The sequence below is a fragment of the Dermacentor albipictus genome, chromosome 7, assembly GCF_038994185.2.
Source record: "Dermacentor albipictus isolate Rhodes 1998 colony chromosome 7, USDA_Dalb.pri_finalv2, whole genome shotgun sequence".
NCBI lineage: Eukaryota > Metazoa > Arthropoda > Arachnida > Ixodida > Ixodidae > Dermacentor > Dermacentor albipictus.
In genome coordinates, this window is record NC_091827.1 from 34,033,810 (window position 1) to 34,051,343 (window position 17,534).

General features: G+C 47.6%; 1 protein-coding gene across 5 annotated transcripts in view; it reads left to right on the top strand.

Moving 5' to 3' along the window:
* LOC139047780 (poly [ADP-ribose] polymerase tankyrase-like) overlaps nt 1-17,534 on the top strand; it is a 110,029-nt gene that overhangs the window by 53,426 nt on the left and 39,069 nt on the right. For all 5 annotated transcript variants that reach the window (XM_070521849.1, XM_070521852.1, XM_070521853.1 and 2 more), the window contains exons 23-35: nt 139-204; nt 310-366; nt 1,138-1,257; nt 1,378-1,524; nt 2,645-3,049; nt 5,180-5,259; nt 5,903-6,024; nt 6,430-6,652; nt 8,081-8,237; nt 10,953-11,029; nt 11,330-11,471; nt 13,066-13,155; nt 13,746-13,895. In XM_070521849.1, coding sequence (XP_070377950.1) covers nt 139-204; nt 310-366; nt 1,138-1,257; nt 1,378-1,524; nt 2,645-3,049; nt 5,180-5,259; nt 5,903-6,024; nt 6,430-6,652; nt 8,081-8,237; nt 10,953-11,029; nt 11,330-11,471; nt 13,066-13,155; nt 13,746-13,895 — 1,836 coding nt within the window. The remainder of the gene's footprint in view (nt 1-138; nt 205-309; nt 367-1,137; nt 1,258-1,377; nt 1,525-2,644; nt 3,050-5,179; nt 5,260-5,902; nt 6,025-6,429; nt 6,653-8,080; nt 8,238-10,952; nt 11,030-11,329; nt 11,472-13,065; nt 13,156-13,745; nt 13,896-17,534) is intronic.

The following is a 17,534-nucleotide window of genomic DNA, read 5'->3' on the forward strand; positions in this document are numbered from 1 at the left end:
AAAGAAACTCGCCTTTGTTCGCAGCTTTCTTGCTACGTTTCCGACACCATCATCACAGCCATTACAAGGGATGGCTGTGCTTGCCCTCAGGTTGTCGTTCTTGAAGCTGATGTTAGTTTGTGTTTTCTGTTGTCGCAGTTGCACCACCTTGTCCTGGCTGACAGCGAGTTCCGACAACGACAGAGCTTAGAGGAACTGGACTTGGTGAGTGCCACACACGCAGTTGCCACGTTTGGTGAAGTAGACTAGCGTTGCATTGCATTGAGTATTGAGTCTCATCGTCACCTCTTTCTTTTTGTGGTTTTCCAGAAGCAACCATCATTAGACATTGCTCACATAGAAGCTATGCAAGCTCGACTGGAAAAGGTGGGTGTCTTGTTATACTTCTAATTTGAGGCATTGAAGATTGAAGATGAGTGCCTCTTCAATTACGCCAACTGTGGAGCTTGGAAGTGTTTTTTTAAGTTTGGAAAAGAAGGGAATCTTTTTCTTCTGGTTAAGGTTTATTCCTCTTATGAGGAAAATTGTCCAAGTCTATGCTAAGATAAGTCCTGCCCTTTTACACAGACGTGCTTGCAGTAAACGGCAGAATTTTTTTCCTTTCTAGCTACACATTGTTTTGTGCATGCTCTGCATGCAGTCTAAGAAGTCGTAGCCATTGCAAGTTTGAAAGAAAAAATGGGGCAAGCAGTGTCGCACGCTGGGACAGCTTCTGTGTGCGCCATTGTGCTAAACCACTGCCACTAAAGCAAGTAATTCTGGTCAGCTGACCAGTCTTGTGCTGACCAGTCTTTAGCTGAGGTCACTCTTGGTCACTCAAATCTCCACCTACCGGCGAACCCTGATGTTATTGTTTAGTAAATGTTTATGAACGAGAAGGTGGTAGTATCAGTAGTAATTGGTTGTTTATTTGACTTCATGATGAAGGAAACTAAGGAGATTATTCTTTGACCGCGCTGTAACTGTCCGGCTATATCTGCCGACGCCTGAACAGTGGACAGCAGTTGGGGTGAGGTTGATGACGGGGAGAGAAGACGAAGCAGGAGGGAGAACGTAGGCCTATGCCTGTTATGTGGCAGCATGGAAACCTGTTCTCAAACTTAGGGGTGAAACCAGACATGTTTCTCGTGTCTACAGGAGCGTAAAGAGCACGACCATTGGTTGGAGCAGGCCACGTCATTTCTTCTGGGCAGCGGTTGCAGCCCCACAGCTCTCAACAAGGAACAGCTGAGTCCGTTGTCTCTCGCTTTGCACAAGGTGAGGTGCCTTGCTTGGCCCTTCCCGCCCGCTGAAAAAAAAAAGCCATCTGTTTCCTTCTTTGTTTGGTGGATACTGATTTCTCTTGCTGTGCGTGCGCTTCTGTTTGCGTGGGGGTAGGGGAGCCTCCTGGTCGTGCAGCTCTTGGTGGAAGCCGGCAACCAACCCGAACCGGCTGCGCTGGAAGCCTCTCCGGACTTCCTGCGCCAGGTCGCCCTGTTCGCCAGGCATAGGGACGTCCTGCCACTGCTCAACACCCTCCTCAAGGTGCATCTGCTGCGCATTGCTAGAGTGCTAGAGTAAAGCTCGCGGAGGAGGTAGGCTTGGGGCTGCATTTTACAACCCCTGTACAGTGCTTTTTGTTAGACCATATAGTATTGTAAGTATTGCCTGAACTAGGTAGCGTGGTTGTAGCCCTTGAGATGAATTATTCGATGCGGCAGACAGTATTCACACGAGTAATCAAAGTGGGTAATCAACTAATTAAAAATGTATTTACTTTTCCATCAATCACTTTATGGCACTTATTACAATTTATGACCCGTAACCTGTGGAGAGGCTTCACTGGGTCATTCAGCCACAGAGGCTCAGGTGAAGCATGGCAGGGGTAAAAGTGGACACAATAGCCAATCTTGTCACAAGCACCCTTTGTTTGCCGACCCCTCTGCCATCGCCTTGTGCATGGTTTCTAACCTTCTCATGCTGGTGTTTCGATGGTGCTTTTCTCAGGCAGGGGATGTCACAATTAATCGTGGGCCATCTTTTCTTTTTTTTTTTTATGCGAAGCATATTACGAGAGCTCAACCCAGCTCCTCAGGCGCGGCGGTGTCGCCATGAAATCACGTGACACCGCGACGTCACGACAGAGGAGAAGTGGCTTTGGCTCAACTCTTGCAAGACGGGCTGGGTGGGAATCGAACCAGGGTCTCCGGAGTGTGGGACGGAGACGCTACCACTGAGCCACGAGTACGATGCTTCAAAGCGGTACAAAAGCGCCTCTAGTGAATGCGGTGTTGCCTTAGAAACGAGCTGTTTCTAAGGCGTGCGTCTCTTGCTCAGGCGCACATTTCGTTGCCGCGCCGAACGCTGCTTTGCTCGACGCTCACCGCGTCCAATGCGGGGCGCGTAGTCGCTGCCCTGTAGCCCATTGTCTCACACCCCTTGGCGGGTCGACGGGAACGCTTTCGCGTTCCACTCTTGAAGGCGAAGCAGTAATGCATGAGTTGTTTCTTCGTCTAGCCGAACCAAATATAGCCAAGCAACAGCAGTTCACCAGGCTAAACAGTGGTTCAACAACTAAAATAAAGGCTAGTATGCTTCGCATCCTGGGCTTAACCTTACCTAAGCCACAGCCATTTTTGCTTTCTCGCCTTCTTACCACTTGTAGCCTCCTCCTCCGAGTCCCGAAGGAGTCAAGCTCGAGGAGGAGCCGCGATCGCTCCGCGACATCCTCCGCATGCAGGCCAACGGGCACGACCGCGACGGCCTCACCCCGCTGCTGGTGGCCCTACGAACCCTCGGTGAGCTGCGCAAGCCGACGGAAGAGCAGAGCGGCCGACTGCACGCGCTGCTGCGTTTTCTCCTGGAGGAGCTGGGGGCCGACGCGGCTGCGGCAGTGCGGGGTATCCGGGGGGGCCCCTCGGCCCTGCACCTGGCGGCCCGCTGCCCCGGGGCGGCGGCCGTGGACCTCCTGCTCCAGCACAAGCCCCTGCTCGAGCCGCCGGACCAGGACGGCCTGACCCCCCTGGCACGAGCAGTGGCCAGTGGGAACAGCGCTGCTGTGCACTCCTTGGTAGGTCATCCAGTATTCGCGCGTATTGTGTTGCTTTTAAGGGGGGACGCGGGGATCAAATCTTGAAAAACGACCCAAAAATCACTTTTTAGAAAGTTGCAGATATTGAATCTTTGACCCCTTTTCTATAAGTTTTCCAAGTATTTCCGCTGAAAACGACTGCTAAGTACCATAAATAAATATATACATAAGGCAATACAGCGAAAATTTCGTGAAAATCGGTGGAAAAGTCGCTGTATTCAAGCGTCCCTAGCTCCGGAACGGCAGTACGCGGCGCGGCCATGCTGGTACCGTTGAAAAGCGCGCCTCTTCGCCTTTTGACGCCTCTCTTTCATTTCCTGATAGAGAGAAGAGCAAGCATAAAAAAACAAAAAGTCTGAAGGTCGCGGAGCTGCTTGTCGCGGCCGCCGATTGGCTTGCTCCGTCACGTGCGTTGTATGAGCCGCCCCATTGGCCGGTTCCGGAGGCGAGCTGCTGCGGCGTCTGCTTCTCCCGTTTCTTCGCGCGCTGGCTGCTGCCCCTTTGTATACGTGTTGGATATTCGAGGTGCGCCGCCGCTTCATCGCTTTATTCGGATTTGAGTTTTCCATTTTCATTTTGTGGTTTCGAGCATCACTGGGCGGACGTGGACGACGAAATACGCGACCAAGCACCGCTTCGGCAGCCGCAAGCGCAAGCCGCCGAACTTCCGAAGGATAAGTAGTCCTAGCAGAGATGCGTCCGCGCGCGAGCTTAGACTATCGACGCATTGCCGTGCAGTTCGCAGACTGTTGCATCCTTGAGTTCCAGTGGTGATTATACCGAACTAATAACGGCCTTTTGCGATGCTTCCGGGCCTGCAACGCCCCGCAAATGCGCCGCGACGTACCCCGATTGTGCCACCGCCGTCACCGAGATGAACGACGAAAGTGCGGTCCAAGCGCATGCGTCTGCCGGCCGTGAAGACGAACCGTGCATCAGCAACGGTCGCACCATACAGTCGCATCTTTAGTCACAAGTAATCTTGTCGGAGGTGTTGAATATGACCGCCGCCACTGTCCGCGCGTCACTTGGTTCTGTGCCGGCAAACGAACGGAAGATGGGGTTTACGGCTGGAGTGGCATGCTCGGTGGCGACGGACTCGAGCGAGTCGAGCGGCTAAGAAAGATGCCTTGTGCAAGAAGAGGGCACAAAAAGCACATGAAAGCAAGCATAAAAGATCCAAGAAGCCAAGAGATCAACCTGACACCTGCACCTACAAGGCCGGTGGTTTCTAGTCGAATAAATATGGCCCAGAACTTCGAACGCCTTTTTCTCAAAACGTTTTTCTGCCTCCAAGGTCAACTTGCAAAGCCAATATCTCAGCCACCGTTATGAATATTTTTACACCGTTTGTTTTGTTACACTCATAGTGCACCACTGCACACAGTGACATGTTTTGTTTTCAAAATACTTGCTTCGATAATTTGTCATCTTTTGTTTTCACAGTCGAGATTTTCATGCAACTGAAGTAGATGCCAAAGAATGAAAATATAAAAAAATTCTGTTAGGCTAAAAAAATTACAGGAATGTCACTGTGTGGAGAATACATATAGGAGTGTTATCAATGTTTGCTTGAACTCCTAGCATCAATATACAGGTGTGCAGGCATTTTGCAAAAATGAAAGCAGAAAAATTTTGTAAACACTAAAGTACTTCAGATATTGCAGCCATATTTTCACCATATTTTCACAGTTTTGTTTATGTAGTATTATTAACACCTGTGCAAAATTTCATCAAGATCGGCTGGTAAATAAAAAAGTTAGTTTTGATCCCCATATCCCCCCTTAACAGCAACAGCTGATTTGGAATCTTATTCTGCATCTTCCCATAGCCCAGGTGTTCCTTCGGGACATCATCCCTTGTAGATTGTCAGGTGCCCTATTGGGGCATAGTAATTGTGTGTATCATAACCAGCACCAATATTACCTACATAGCACAATTGATTGCCTCTAATCTCCCTAACGGTTTGTGTGTCTGCTTGAAAAGCCTCGGAGTCTCTGCTGTTAAGGCATTGACTATATAGAAAGATCGCACTTCACTTTTTATGGAAAGAACACTGTGGCTCTAAGTGAGATCCTCCTGAGTGGTGGGTGATGCTGAATGTTGCAGGTTGCTGCCGGGGCTAGTGTCAATGTGGATTTGCATGATGGTGGGCCATACCCAGTAAGCCTGCTGGTCTATGCTGCCATGTGAGTGACTTCCCCAAGCTATCGGTCTCTAGTTTGACTTATCGTGCTGTCACTTGTTACTTTTTTATTTTTTATTTTTCATATTTTAACTGGGTGGTGACGGCAAAGAGGCAGGAGACTGTGCCAGAAAGAGTGAACAGAAAAGCCAGTTTATTGATGGGCATGAACTTTAGGAGAGTTTGCTGTTGGGCTAGCTGGCACAAGATTTCAAAGTTTAAGAACCGCGCCAAGACACAGAGCAAGAAATTGAGACGCACACTTGCACCCAGAAATGTGACGGCGCTCAAATGACGATGGTGGTGCGCACACGTGGTAGTCAAACCTGATCACGCTGCCCTCGAACCACGTTACAACAAAGTTGCATTGAAAACAATAGTGCTTTTGTTATATCCAATATTTATTATAAGCATATATTTGTTACATGCTGATATCTGTGGTAAACATGTTAGATTTGCTTTGTTATACTAAATAAGACATGATATTCGTCGTCACATCTTTAGTAGAGGTTGGATGAGCTTAAGGACAATGAAACGCCACTGGAATGCTGTTGCATTCTGTCAAATTCGAGTGGCATTTTCTTAGCTGGCACTGGGTCGACATGGCCGTGGAGGCACTGCTAAAGCGATGCATTTTCTCCTGGCAGGAACAATCTCCCCGGTGAGCTCATCCAGCTTCTCCTGAAGCACAAAGCCAACCCAAAGGCTTTCAACCATGCCTCTGGCAACAACGCCCTTCATTACGTGGTCTCACACCGGAGCAACCCAGGTAAGCATTACCCTTGGCTTAAATAGCATCTTGGACCAAGAATTGTGCACTTGTTTCGTCAAAACTGATTCTTGCTTGCTTGCTGCAGCATAGCGAGTGCTGTGAAGGGATTACGTAGCAGCTGTTTGTTCATCAAGCAAGAACAGATCATTGTGCATCGCTAATATCCCTTCTGATTGACTTAAAGCGATGAAGAAAGTAGCTTCACACGTTTGTTGCGGCAAGGGTCAAGAGCGGGGCACTGTGGTTATTCTCCCCCGTGTGTCTGTGAAAAAGGTCGCTGCTGCAGTGACTCAGGACATTGAGATTGTAACTGCAAACTGCTACTTGCCGCGAGCCTGTCGTCCTTCCGTAGCTTGTAGGCACCTTCATTGCTCACGCTGAACTCCTTTTCACGTGAAACAGACCTCATGGATACCGTGCGTGCGCTCCTGGACGCCGGAATCGACGTCAACTCCTTGAACCTCAGGGGTCGCTCACCGCTGCACCTGGCAGCCAATGCGCACACCGGCATGGCCGAATGCTCGACGGCCCTCGAAGAGCTGCTGCTGCAGAAAGGGGCACGGGCGGACGCCAAGGATGGCCGAGGGCGCGTCCCGTTGCACTACGCTTTCGTCAAAATCCACAGGCAAGCTTCTTTTCTTTTTCTTCTTCTCTCAGTGTTAATGGAACGAAAATGTTTCCACTGGGGCTCGAGGTGGACCGAAATATGAAAATTTTGGCAAATTTTGGGGAAACTGTGGCAAGCTTGGGAACATGGTGAAAAAGATTGTGGTCCTACTCTCAATACTCCCTGTACCAGAATGAAAGGTTGCATTCTAAAGTTGGACAGTTCACTTTGTAGCACCCCGCTACAGTTATGTGGGTGACATTTCTTTCTTTTCCATGAAGGCAATGGCTGTACACTGCAGCTTTCTTGTACCACATGTCCCATATTTGTGCCAATAAATATCAACAAAAGCATCTAGTAATAGCAGTGTACTGCCCGCAGATTGTAAATGCAGGCGTTTTGGTGCCTTTTATAAGACCACCTGCATGTCATCATCTCATCATAGTGGCTCTTCCAGCTAGTGGGTCACATATATACAACACTCAAGACGAGACGCAACATGAAATTGACAGGATGTGCATTGACATCAACTACTACAATATGATCAGCCATTACACAGCAACAATCAAAAGAAACTCACCTGATCGTTACTTGTGTTGAGTGGCCATCTAGCATCAGTCTTATTTCGTGTTCCATTTTGTTGCAATTTCTAATATGTTTGGCTGTGTCCTACCATCCTTTTATGTTAGTCCTGCTGCTACATAAGGAAATCTTGTTTCCATCACTTCAGTGCCCATCCTGTCTACTTCGCATATTGTTCCATATTTAGCACTGCAAATATGTCACACATTTCAAGCTACCAACTAGCCTGCCTTTATGCCTTGTGTGGTCTCACCCGACCTCTTCGGGGCAAAGGAACACAACACGGTGGTGTAAACAATCACAAAGGCATATTATTGCACCTTTGATACACTGATGCCTGTTTGCCGAATTGCTATTCACAGAATATGCCGATCGGCGCGCGAGAAATCGCAGAAGTCACTCACAGCGACCGAATACCAAGCGAATATGTTTGAGACCAACGCCCGGTCATTCACGTGTACGGTCATGTGAATGGTGGCGTGTTCGAGCAGTCGCGTTCATCCATTCTGGTGTCCTGCTCCTGGGCCTCACAGGACGGTCTCGCAGAGGCATAGATCGGTGCACTTCCGGAATGTCCGTGCCGCTTGCCGACCCCGAGCCAAAGAGAAAGAGCCTACTCCTGGCGCGCCCGACCAACCCCGTCGTTAGGCGTTCGGCAACTCTTGCGTCATCTCTCATAATTTGCTGCAACCACACCGACCGCTGCCGGTGCTTAGCTACAGGGAGAAGCCGGATTACAGGAGACGTGAGAGCCGTGTGGGGAAAACATCAGGGGACGCGTGACAGTCTAGCATCCCCGCAGCCTTAAACCCTTCCAAGTGCTTCATTTTTTTCTGTTTCATACTTTCTTCAACTTGCTTGCAGACACTGGGACAACTCGCCCTGTGACCCTGTGGAGCTGGCTACCTTGCTGCAGACGACCCAGACACCCTTGCTGGAACTTCAAGACAATTTTGGCATGACACCGGTGCACTACGCTGCCATCCGAGGATCGTCCATGTGCATGCACTCTTTCTGCAGTGTGAGTAACTGCTTCTCACGCCGTTTTAGTCTCGTCAAGTCTTGGTTGGTCCTAACAAAAGCGCACAGAAAAGGAACCTCAAAGCCTCCCCGCAGGTTTTGGGCATTGCAAACAGACGATCGCAGTGCCTAGATCGCACTCTGACAGTTGTGTCTGCAACGTGCTACATCAAAGTACAGTTACGATCAAAAGTTCACGTGGTGGGAGATCTGAGAAAATGGACAATATTTCCCCAGCATGGCCATGCAGCGTGTATTTCGAATGTGTTCCATGTACTAGCGCACACGACCAGCATAGCGCCTTGCTGCTTTATTGGCTGCACGCTAAAACTGAACTGGCATTAGACTTGTTTTCGGAACCTGGACCCCAGCACCAGTCGGTGCTGGTACCAGGTGCTGCACCTGGTACTTGGAACCAGCACCTGGAACTTCTCTCAGGTGCTTGTCTGGGCATTGGGAAGAGCCCCCGCTGCAGGAAGGGTAGATCGCTGCTTCGCACCATCTCAGCTGCTGCTAGATCCTTTCGTAAGGGGGACATGGTGTATAGAGCTATCTTAGGTATTTTTAGACCAAATTTACTGAAAGACATGGTCTTGTCCAGCTTTTTGAGCTGATTAAAAAATTCGATTATTTTTTTTCGGAGTAAGTAATTATGGAGATAGATAAAAGTCCATCACTATTGTTTGTGGAGACAATAGGTAAGAAAATATTGGGCAGAAAGCAATAGTAATGTATGAGTGGACCGCAGAATGTTTAAGGAGGGAAGTGCTGCAAGCAGTTTTCAAATCCTACAATTGGCAATTTAGCAGCTCATCAAAGTTCACGAGCAATGGGGTGCACGTTTGGCCACCACTCACATGCGGTGAACTCCACGGCGATGCGGCATCGCCGCACATTGCACACGAGGTGATTATCTCTGTGGCGAGATTACACTCACATTCGCCTTCATCCAATGCCGCATTGCTACTTGCGTTTTACACAAGACAGCAGAATATTTATAGAGTTGCGGCTTGGCATAACGAATCGCGTCTGCATTGCATCTGAGCCAGCAGTGGCGACATCAGCGTGAATGAGCAAATCCGATTTTCACTTGGTAGCCGGCGTTGGAGCAAAGACTTGAGGTTTTTCTTGAGCCACCTTCCCCTTCTCAAAATTGTAACGTTGTAGTAGATGTGCTGGAATGCCTCACGAACACTGGCTGCTGCAAGAACCGCATTCACCTGCTAAGTCTATTCCACAGTCACAAGGGAAGGCTTTTCAGCGGGGCTCGGCACGGGTGGCAAACTATTTTCGCTGTCTTTGAAAGTTACTGCGCACATTTGAAAGTTAAAAACCCGTCTTCTTCTGTTTGCTGAATTTATAGTTTGTAGCAAACTGAATTTGACATCGTTTCATACCGTGTTGCGCACAACCGAGCAACTCGGGCTTACGACAGCGAAAATCCACCAATGGCATGGAGTGCTTACGGTCACGTGTCTCGGTCGACGAATGGAATTGCGCATGGGGACAACTCTATAGTGGGCTTTTTCTTCAAAGTCATTCTGCACGCAGAGTAGCTAAAGAAGAAGAGTCCCTCTTTCAAACAAGACCAAGATGGCTGCATTCGGTAACTTATAATGGCAACTGTGCGTCACAAAGATAAGCCCCCTTCTTCTTTTTTTTTTTTTTCACATTTGTAAGTAACAGTACAGCTCACTAACGTAATATGAAACGCCATTACGACTGAAATGCGTGAACAGATGCGTGAAAATTTCAGAGATAATGCACCAGGCACTAGAACCAAAAATGTTTTCAAAAAAGTGATTATTCTGCAATTTTTCGGTCTCTAAGACCCGTGTCCCCCCCCCTTCACCCCTCTAAGAGTTGTAGTCTGGCATGTCAAAAGGGCTAGCTGGCCCATGCCGTCGTCCGCCTCATCTATGCTGAGGACGTTGTTAAAAAGAGGAACAGGTTCTCATCGAGAGCCAAGTGTACTGGGTTTATTTACAATATTTACGTGAAGAATAGAGAAGGTTGCGCCTCGACTGTCTACCAAGACTGACTAAAAATACTCCTGAGGAGCCGAAAAAATCCGCTTATGTCCCCTCTGTCCTCCCTAGAACGCTAGGCCAGGGAACTCTGCCGTCAGACCTTCCTCCAGCCGAAACATCCAAAGTCACCTTGAGGGTGAGGGTGTGCACAATCACTCCAGGAACTTTGTTCAACGAACACAATCGGAGAAATACTCTCAGGCACACCCGGTTCACTGTCCCAGAGAAAGGAGGGAACGCTCGTAGACGGGAGGTTTCACGCTTGACTCGATTGATGCGTCTTGGCTCCTGGGATGGCCCACCAATTGGCGGCTTTGTTTGTCCATTGGCTTTGGCAGCTAGCAACGGGTGTAAGGAAGCAGGGAAGAACATTCTTTTCCTGGAGTTTCTTGGTCCCAGCCTCAGGGCCGGCAGCAGAGTGCCATCCATCAACCCCGTAGTTGTCAAACGTGTCTCGCCTTGGTTACACCGCTGGTCTGTCCGACGGGACGTATTGTCTGCTTCACAAAGCTGATTCATCATAGGAAAGCAGGAGAGGCTCAAAGTTCGCTGCCCCCACTGGGTGATCGTTAACACCCCGCAAAGCACCAACACCATGCCACAACCAAGGAAAATAAAACAAATGGTTCACATTTATTTATAACCACGGTAAGTACATTCATACATGTAAATTCTTCTCTTCGCAGAAGATGAAGACAGTAGATATCAAGGACAAGGCTAACAACACACCCTTGGGCTTGGCAGTGCTCAACAACCATCCCACGTAAGGCACTACTTTTCTCATGTAAATTTTGCTCTGGCATGGCCACTTGTATTGTGGACAGGGGAGGACACCCTTAGCGCTTATTGTAGTATCTTCATAGAATTTTTTTAAATGTCTTTTCAATGCTGTACTTAGTGTCTTTTGGTCACAGTTTTGGATTCTGTGTAGCTCTTTAACACTGTGTTTGGCATCATTTTAACGTTGTGCTTCTTGCTGCATTTAATGCTGTCCATCACTTTAATGCTTTTAACATTGTGCTGCTGCCATGTTGCTCTGACTAAGTGCGTGTTGCCCGTGTAGGTGCGCGCTGTTGCTGCTCCAGAAGGGCGCTCTCCCGACGTTGGACTTGGTGATCCAGCGGAATGATCCACCGCAGACAGGCCTACGCTGGCTGTACGTCCATAAGAAGATCCGGGCCCCGCTGCAAATCCCCATCCTGCAGGTGCCTGCCACAGAGTGCTACTTCTCTTCCCCCCCCTTTTTTTTTTTTTTCGAAGCACCGTGTAACGTTTTTGCATGGGCCACCTTTGGCGCGCAAAACAACGAACACCTGACAAGATAGGCTGGCCGCACTGTAAGCAGTAGCCGCCGGAGTAGAACCACGCACTAAAGAAAACGGTGTGTCTCCACCACACCTTCCTCCCTTGCATGCATTATATTTAGCCGCGATCGTCAGCTGACCCTCGTAAGTGAGTTGTCAGCCCTTGTCGACATGACCAAAGTACCCTTTATGTATACACTTGATTAATAAAACAAATGCTGCTAATTTAATCCGCTGTAGCCGATAGTCCGTTGTAGTGCGGTCCGTGACAAGCAAACTTCGTTGCATCACTAGGTAGAACAAACTGAGGCTGAAATAGTCTGTTAAATCCGAAAGTCTGTTGTAAGCGGGCCCGTTTTAACGAGCGTAGGCTGTATATGGAATTCTCAGATACAATGATGCAAATAAAATGTTTTGTTATAGTCATGCTTTATTTCATTAACTATTCTGCTTCTATAATCAAACCGAAAATTCAACATCTAGGGCAATATTGGTTACACCAAAGTGAATATATGTTAGCTCACAGCTCGAAATATGTATATTCCGGTAGAAAATGTGTAAAAGTTGGCGAGCACAACTTGAAACAGCAAATTATGGGCACAGTTTGCACATTCTGGCCAACAGTTTGGCTTGGCTGGCCCACAACCAGTAAGTCAACATGCCTAACATGTGTGATTACACTATTTGAAACATTGGTGGAAAACACATTAGTGACTTAGCATTGTTGTTATGCCTTATATTGACAATTGTAATCAATGGGTGATGAAATTGACTCGAAGCTTCTTGCTGCTCATCGAAAGTCCTATGCTTGCATTTCTTATGCAGTGATTAGGTCACAATGTTTTATTTCTTTTCTTCCCCCTCATCAATATGCCTGCGTTGGCTTATACTCGAGGGTTTTCGTATCAGATGCAAACTTCGTTAAGATGTTTGATTGCAGATAAATTTGCATCTGTATTTTAACATCTTTAAAAGATCTTGTGATCACCATTGCATTTTTTTTTTTCATTTAAAAGTTGTAACAAGGTTCCATTTCTTTAGGTTCGCATTTTTTAGTCAAACACTTGACATCCTTGTTCGCCTGGTTATTCTGGACATGCAGATGCAGCTGCTGGCGGGCAGTGAAACCAGGAATGGTATTCTTGAATGATCACTTCGGGGAGCTTGACTCGGCTCTGAATGTCTTGGATCGTACGGCTAACAGCATTCGTGTTTCTATGTGAAGATAGCGAGCTTGGCAAAGTGCCAGCAGCGTCATGTATTTCAACACGTCTAGTGCCAAGTCACGCCAACTCTCACAGAAGTGATCTTATTTTTGAGAATCATCACTGGCGTATGCCGCCCCAGCACACGTTTTGCGAAGTGTAACTACGCACCGCTGCTACTCTTGAACTTTAGGGCAGTGCTTGACGAGATGACTGGCTCGAGATGTTCTTGAACCCTGCCTTGAAGAACATGAGGCATGCTCATCTTCTCACGCTTTATATTTCTGCAGGAGCTTGTGAAGCGGTCATGGCAAGGCATCCTACAGCACATCATTGAGCATCTTGAGCTTGGTGGCAAGGGCCTGGCTCTCACTGTTGAGGTGCGTGCGCCGCCAGTCGGCGCCCTCGTGAATTCGCGCAGTGACTTGTGAAATGTATTGTCCGTGAGCCATCGTTCATAGTCTTCAAGTTGGCCAGTTCGTAATTCCACATCCTGGGGTAAAATCACACAATTCGAGGTGTAGGGTAAGGAAGGTTACCCCAGCTGGTAAAATCGGCAGCTGAGAGGAGGAGAGACGGCGTCTGCCCGGGCAGAAATGTGGCTGGCTAACCACATGTGAAAACACGGGAGCAATGGCTTGCTGGAAACCAAAGAGGCTAGTGCAGTGTTGGCGGAATTGCGCGTGACTAGCTCGGTGGTGCCGGTAGCATTTGCAATTGTGGGCCAGCCACCGGAGGATGGCTTCCCCTGTTTTCCCCGAACCCTCTGGCGACCGTGCACCGAACGTGTGAAGCTTGCCACGCATGCAACCTTCATGAGACGCAAGGACTCCCGCACAGGGTATGTCCAAAGTAGGTGGCGGGCATCCGCTTCAGACGCAGGAAGGGATTTTGAAGACTAGACATTGATTGCATGTCGTTGATTGATTTACTGACTGACTGACTTACTGGAACTGTCTCTTCTTCTTAGGCGGCCCTGAAGAGTTGTTCATACGAGCTGGCTTTGAGGCTAATTGCCAAGGTGAAGCATGGCTGGACCCTGTACAGTGACAAGCAGACCATGTTGCATGTGCTTGCACGGGAGGCTCCTCGAGACGCCCAGCTGGAAATGCAGATCAAGGTCAGTCTCGGAATGTCCTTCAATTCGTCCCCTTGGGCCAACTGCTTCCCACTGTTTCATATTGGTTGAAAATGTTAGAAGTCTACGATGTTGCTGTACTTTGCCAAGTCTAACGTGCACTTGATTTTGTAGTAAGAAAAATGTAGTACGCGTCCATTTCTTCTAACGTAAAAAGATTAGGTTTGCAGAACTTATCATCACAAAACGTAAACTTATTCACATTAATGTCCATTGATGTCACTGTCAGATGGCTCTTCTATCACTGCTTGTGAACTACAACATGTCCTCATTGTAGTCCGTTTCATATTCCTCATTTCTTGAACAATTCTTCAGTAATTGCAAACTGGTCGACGGCCTACGCATCAGCTATCTGCTTTACCACCCGGTCCTGCAACGCATACAAGTGTTCAGCGTTGCCCAGAAACACGGGAAATGGCTCTTCTTCCTTTAGCTTAGCATGTAAAGTAACTTGCCTTTTTAATAAGTTTTCATGATGAAAGCAGCACATCTTCGCTGCCATACTACATGTATAATCGGCATTGCACTTGTCTGGAGTGGTTGCGTGACCATATTCATTGCACATGTTTGTCCTATTGGGAGAGGTTGGCGCATGACCTAGCATGTGGCATGACCATACGTGTTCTCATTGCAGTTTCAGCCTGTGCCTTTTTTTTTTTTATAACATTGCAGCCAAATAGGCCGGTTGACCACTCTACACAAGTGTGATTCTGACTGCACAAAAGGTTTTTGCTGCCATCTTGTGATCAAGTTGTGATTATTATGACAATGGTGATGATGGTAGGCAGATGTCGATGCTGCAACAGCGGTTTGTTGTGTGCCCAATTCTAATAGTTTTTTTTTTCACATCTTTCTTTTTAGAAAGAGAAAAAGATGTCTCAGAAACAGTTAGTCCTGTAATTTGTCCTATTGCGTGAAGTACAGTTCTTAATTGAAGCAAGAAGAGTGCTCTCGGTATGGAGCCATAACCTAATGCAATGTTGCCTCATGTGAGTATACCAGTGTGCAGGTAACAGCGGCATAATGTTTAATGCTTCAAAATCATGCGACTCACTGCAACAATGAGGTTTAACGTTATATTTTGTTCGCTGCCATTAAGTTATACAGTGAAATCTCGGTACAACGAACTTCAGGGGACCGCGGGAAAATGTTCGTTATTCTGAAAGGTCGTTATAGTGAAAGCCCAAAAATTAGCCATAACAATAGCATTTCAGTAACGCAAGCGTCCTACCTTTGAAACGGTACCTCCTTGAACTCGTTTCTCACACAATGCACACGTGATCGTCAGACAAGGCACATTTATTTGAAATAGTCCGTGATCGTCTTCTGACGGGTGCAGCACAGACTCTGCAGCACGAACGATTCCAGACCGTCCGCATTCTTATGCACGCCTTCGGCCGCTGTGCCGCTTTTGGCTATAAATATGCGGAGTTTTCGCAAGCAGTCCAACGCATCTGTGGCCGACACGGACTCGTCGCGGTCTTCGGGTGCTGCCGTAACGTGCAGCAAGATTCTTGCTGGTGCTTAAAGATTTTCTCCTTATCTTTGAGAATCGTAGCGATCGTCGACCGCGCCACTCCACGTTCTTTAGCCACGACGGTTTGTTTCTTCCCGTCTTCTATCTCGCGAAAAATCTCTACTCTCTCGCTCAAAGAAAACTGCTTTCGCTTCTTCGCCATGCTTAGAGTTGTTGAGCTCATGGCAACGCGAACGCCGTCACGCACTTCTAACACAATAATATAACCAGAAGAAAAACAAGATGGACAGGCCTGATACGGGTGACAGCACGCGAACAACTGAGAAAACAAGCAAGAAAAACGTGATGCGTCGTCACCTCCGCAACAGGAAAAAAAAAAAAGGCCCACTTCAGCGTTAATTACTACTTTTTTTTTCTTCTGCCGCACCGTCTCAGGTTTTACGGGCCCATGCTCCCCGCCTCTCCACTCACAAAACCTGGTGCGTCGTTGCCTCCACAACGGAGAAGGAAAAAAAAAAAAGTCTCCGCCCGCATCTTTCTCCTTCCGCGCCATCTCAGGTTTTTGCGGGAAGCAAGTTGCAAGGCGGCCCGCTCTTCGCGCTGCGTCGTCTGCTAGCTTAGAGCTCCGACTGCCGTGATGGATACACGGAAATCTAAGAATCCTCGCATTTCGGGATATGAGTTCATAGTACTGAGGTGTTGTTAAGATGACACGGAAATTAAATAACGATCGTTATTCTGAAATGTTCGTTATTCTGAAGTTCGTAGTAGTGAAATATTTTTACATTGAAACTATAAGCAGTTGGCACGGGATTTCATAAAAGTTCGTTAATCTGAAATGTTCGTTAATGTGGTGTTCGTTGTAACGGGGTTTGACTGTAATCTGCAAACAAGTAAAGCATTTAGCCTTTGACGTCTGCTTAGATCTGTGTGCACTGTAAAGATGTCGGCATTGCCGAAGAGCAAAAATTAAGGGTCATCCAGGTGTCAACGCTAAACAAGACAAGTTGGTGTACATGGTAGTTCAAATGATTCGAGGAATAAGTTTTAATTATATCTCTCTACTCTGTCTCTTTTTCATGTTCGTTAGTCATTCGATTCTGATCTTATTCATATTTCACGCGCAGTTTTGTCAATCTTGTGCAGCGTTGGCACTTGGTTGACTCTTCCTTTTTTTTTTCAGTTTTTGACATCTCTGGAATATGCCCCTCGCTTCAGTTTTCTTGTTGCACTCATGCTACCGTGAGGCATAGGGCTTATTAGCCCCAAGTGTTTATGTCTTCTTCAAAACACACTCCAAGCCATCAGCTCTCTACTAACCCTGCTTCTCAGACTCAACACTCCTCCGTCCCGAACTCGGTCACTTGGCGCCATCCGGCGGAGAGCGCAACAGTTAGGTGACAGTTAAGGTTAATGGCCCTTTGCGGCGGCACAGCAAAGGGAAACAGCAACACAGGCATTCACATTCCAACTTGTTTACAGCTACAGTGGAACCCCAGCCATACGTCCCCCCATTTTGCGACAACCCGGGCTTACGCAAAGTCCCCATATAAGCAATGTATTAAGTACCTTGGTTATCAGACGCGATTTTACACCTGACCTGCATTATATGACGACCCACACGAAGTGCAGGATTGAACAACGGATGTTAAGAAAGTACGGCTGGCCTCCTTCCTCACACCGTCTCTCCATCACATGCAGAGCGCTTGACTCCACTAGACTGATTCACTTCAGCACAATGTCCTTCCCTGCTTCGTCTCATCGTTCGTTTCACTTCCCCTCCCAGCAGCTGCCCGTGCAGTGGAATGCATTGTCACAAAGCACAATCACCAACTCATTCAAGCATTGTGGCCATAAGCGAGAGACTTTGTACAAGAAGGCCTCCAGGAATGAACCATGGCATTCTGCGATTATTGCACTCTGCAATGCCGCGCAGCATTTGTAAGAACCACTGCACGAGCATGGTAGCCACTAGGGCTAACATTCCCCTTTGTATATAAAGACCTTGTACAGATAGCTTACATTTGCAGGAACGTTGTAGGTAGTTTTTTTGGTCAAAATGTATATTTCAAATTTTTTGTAATGTTCTCTTGGTGTAAAGAAGCATCTATGTTTTTATAAAGTTTTCTCGTTTTCATAACAAG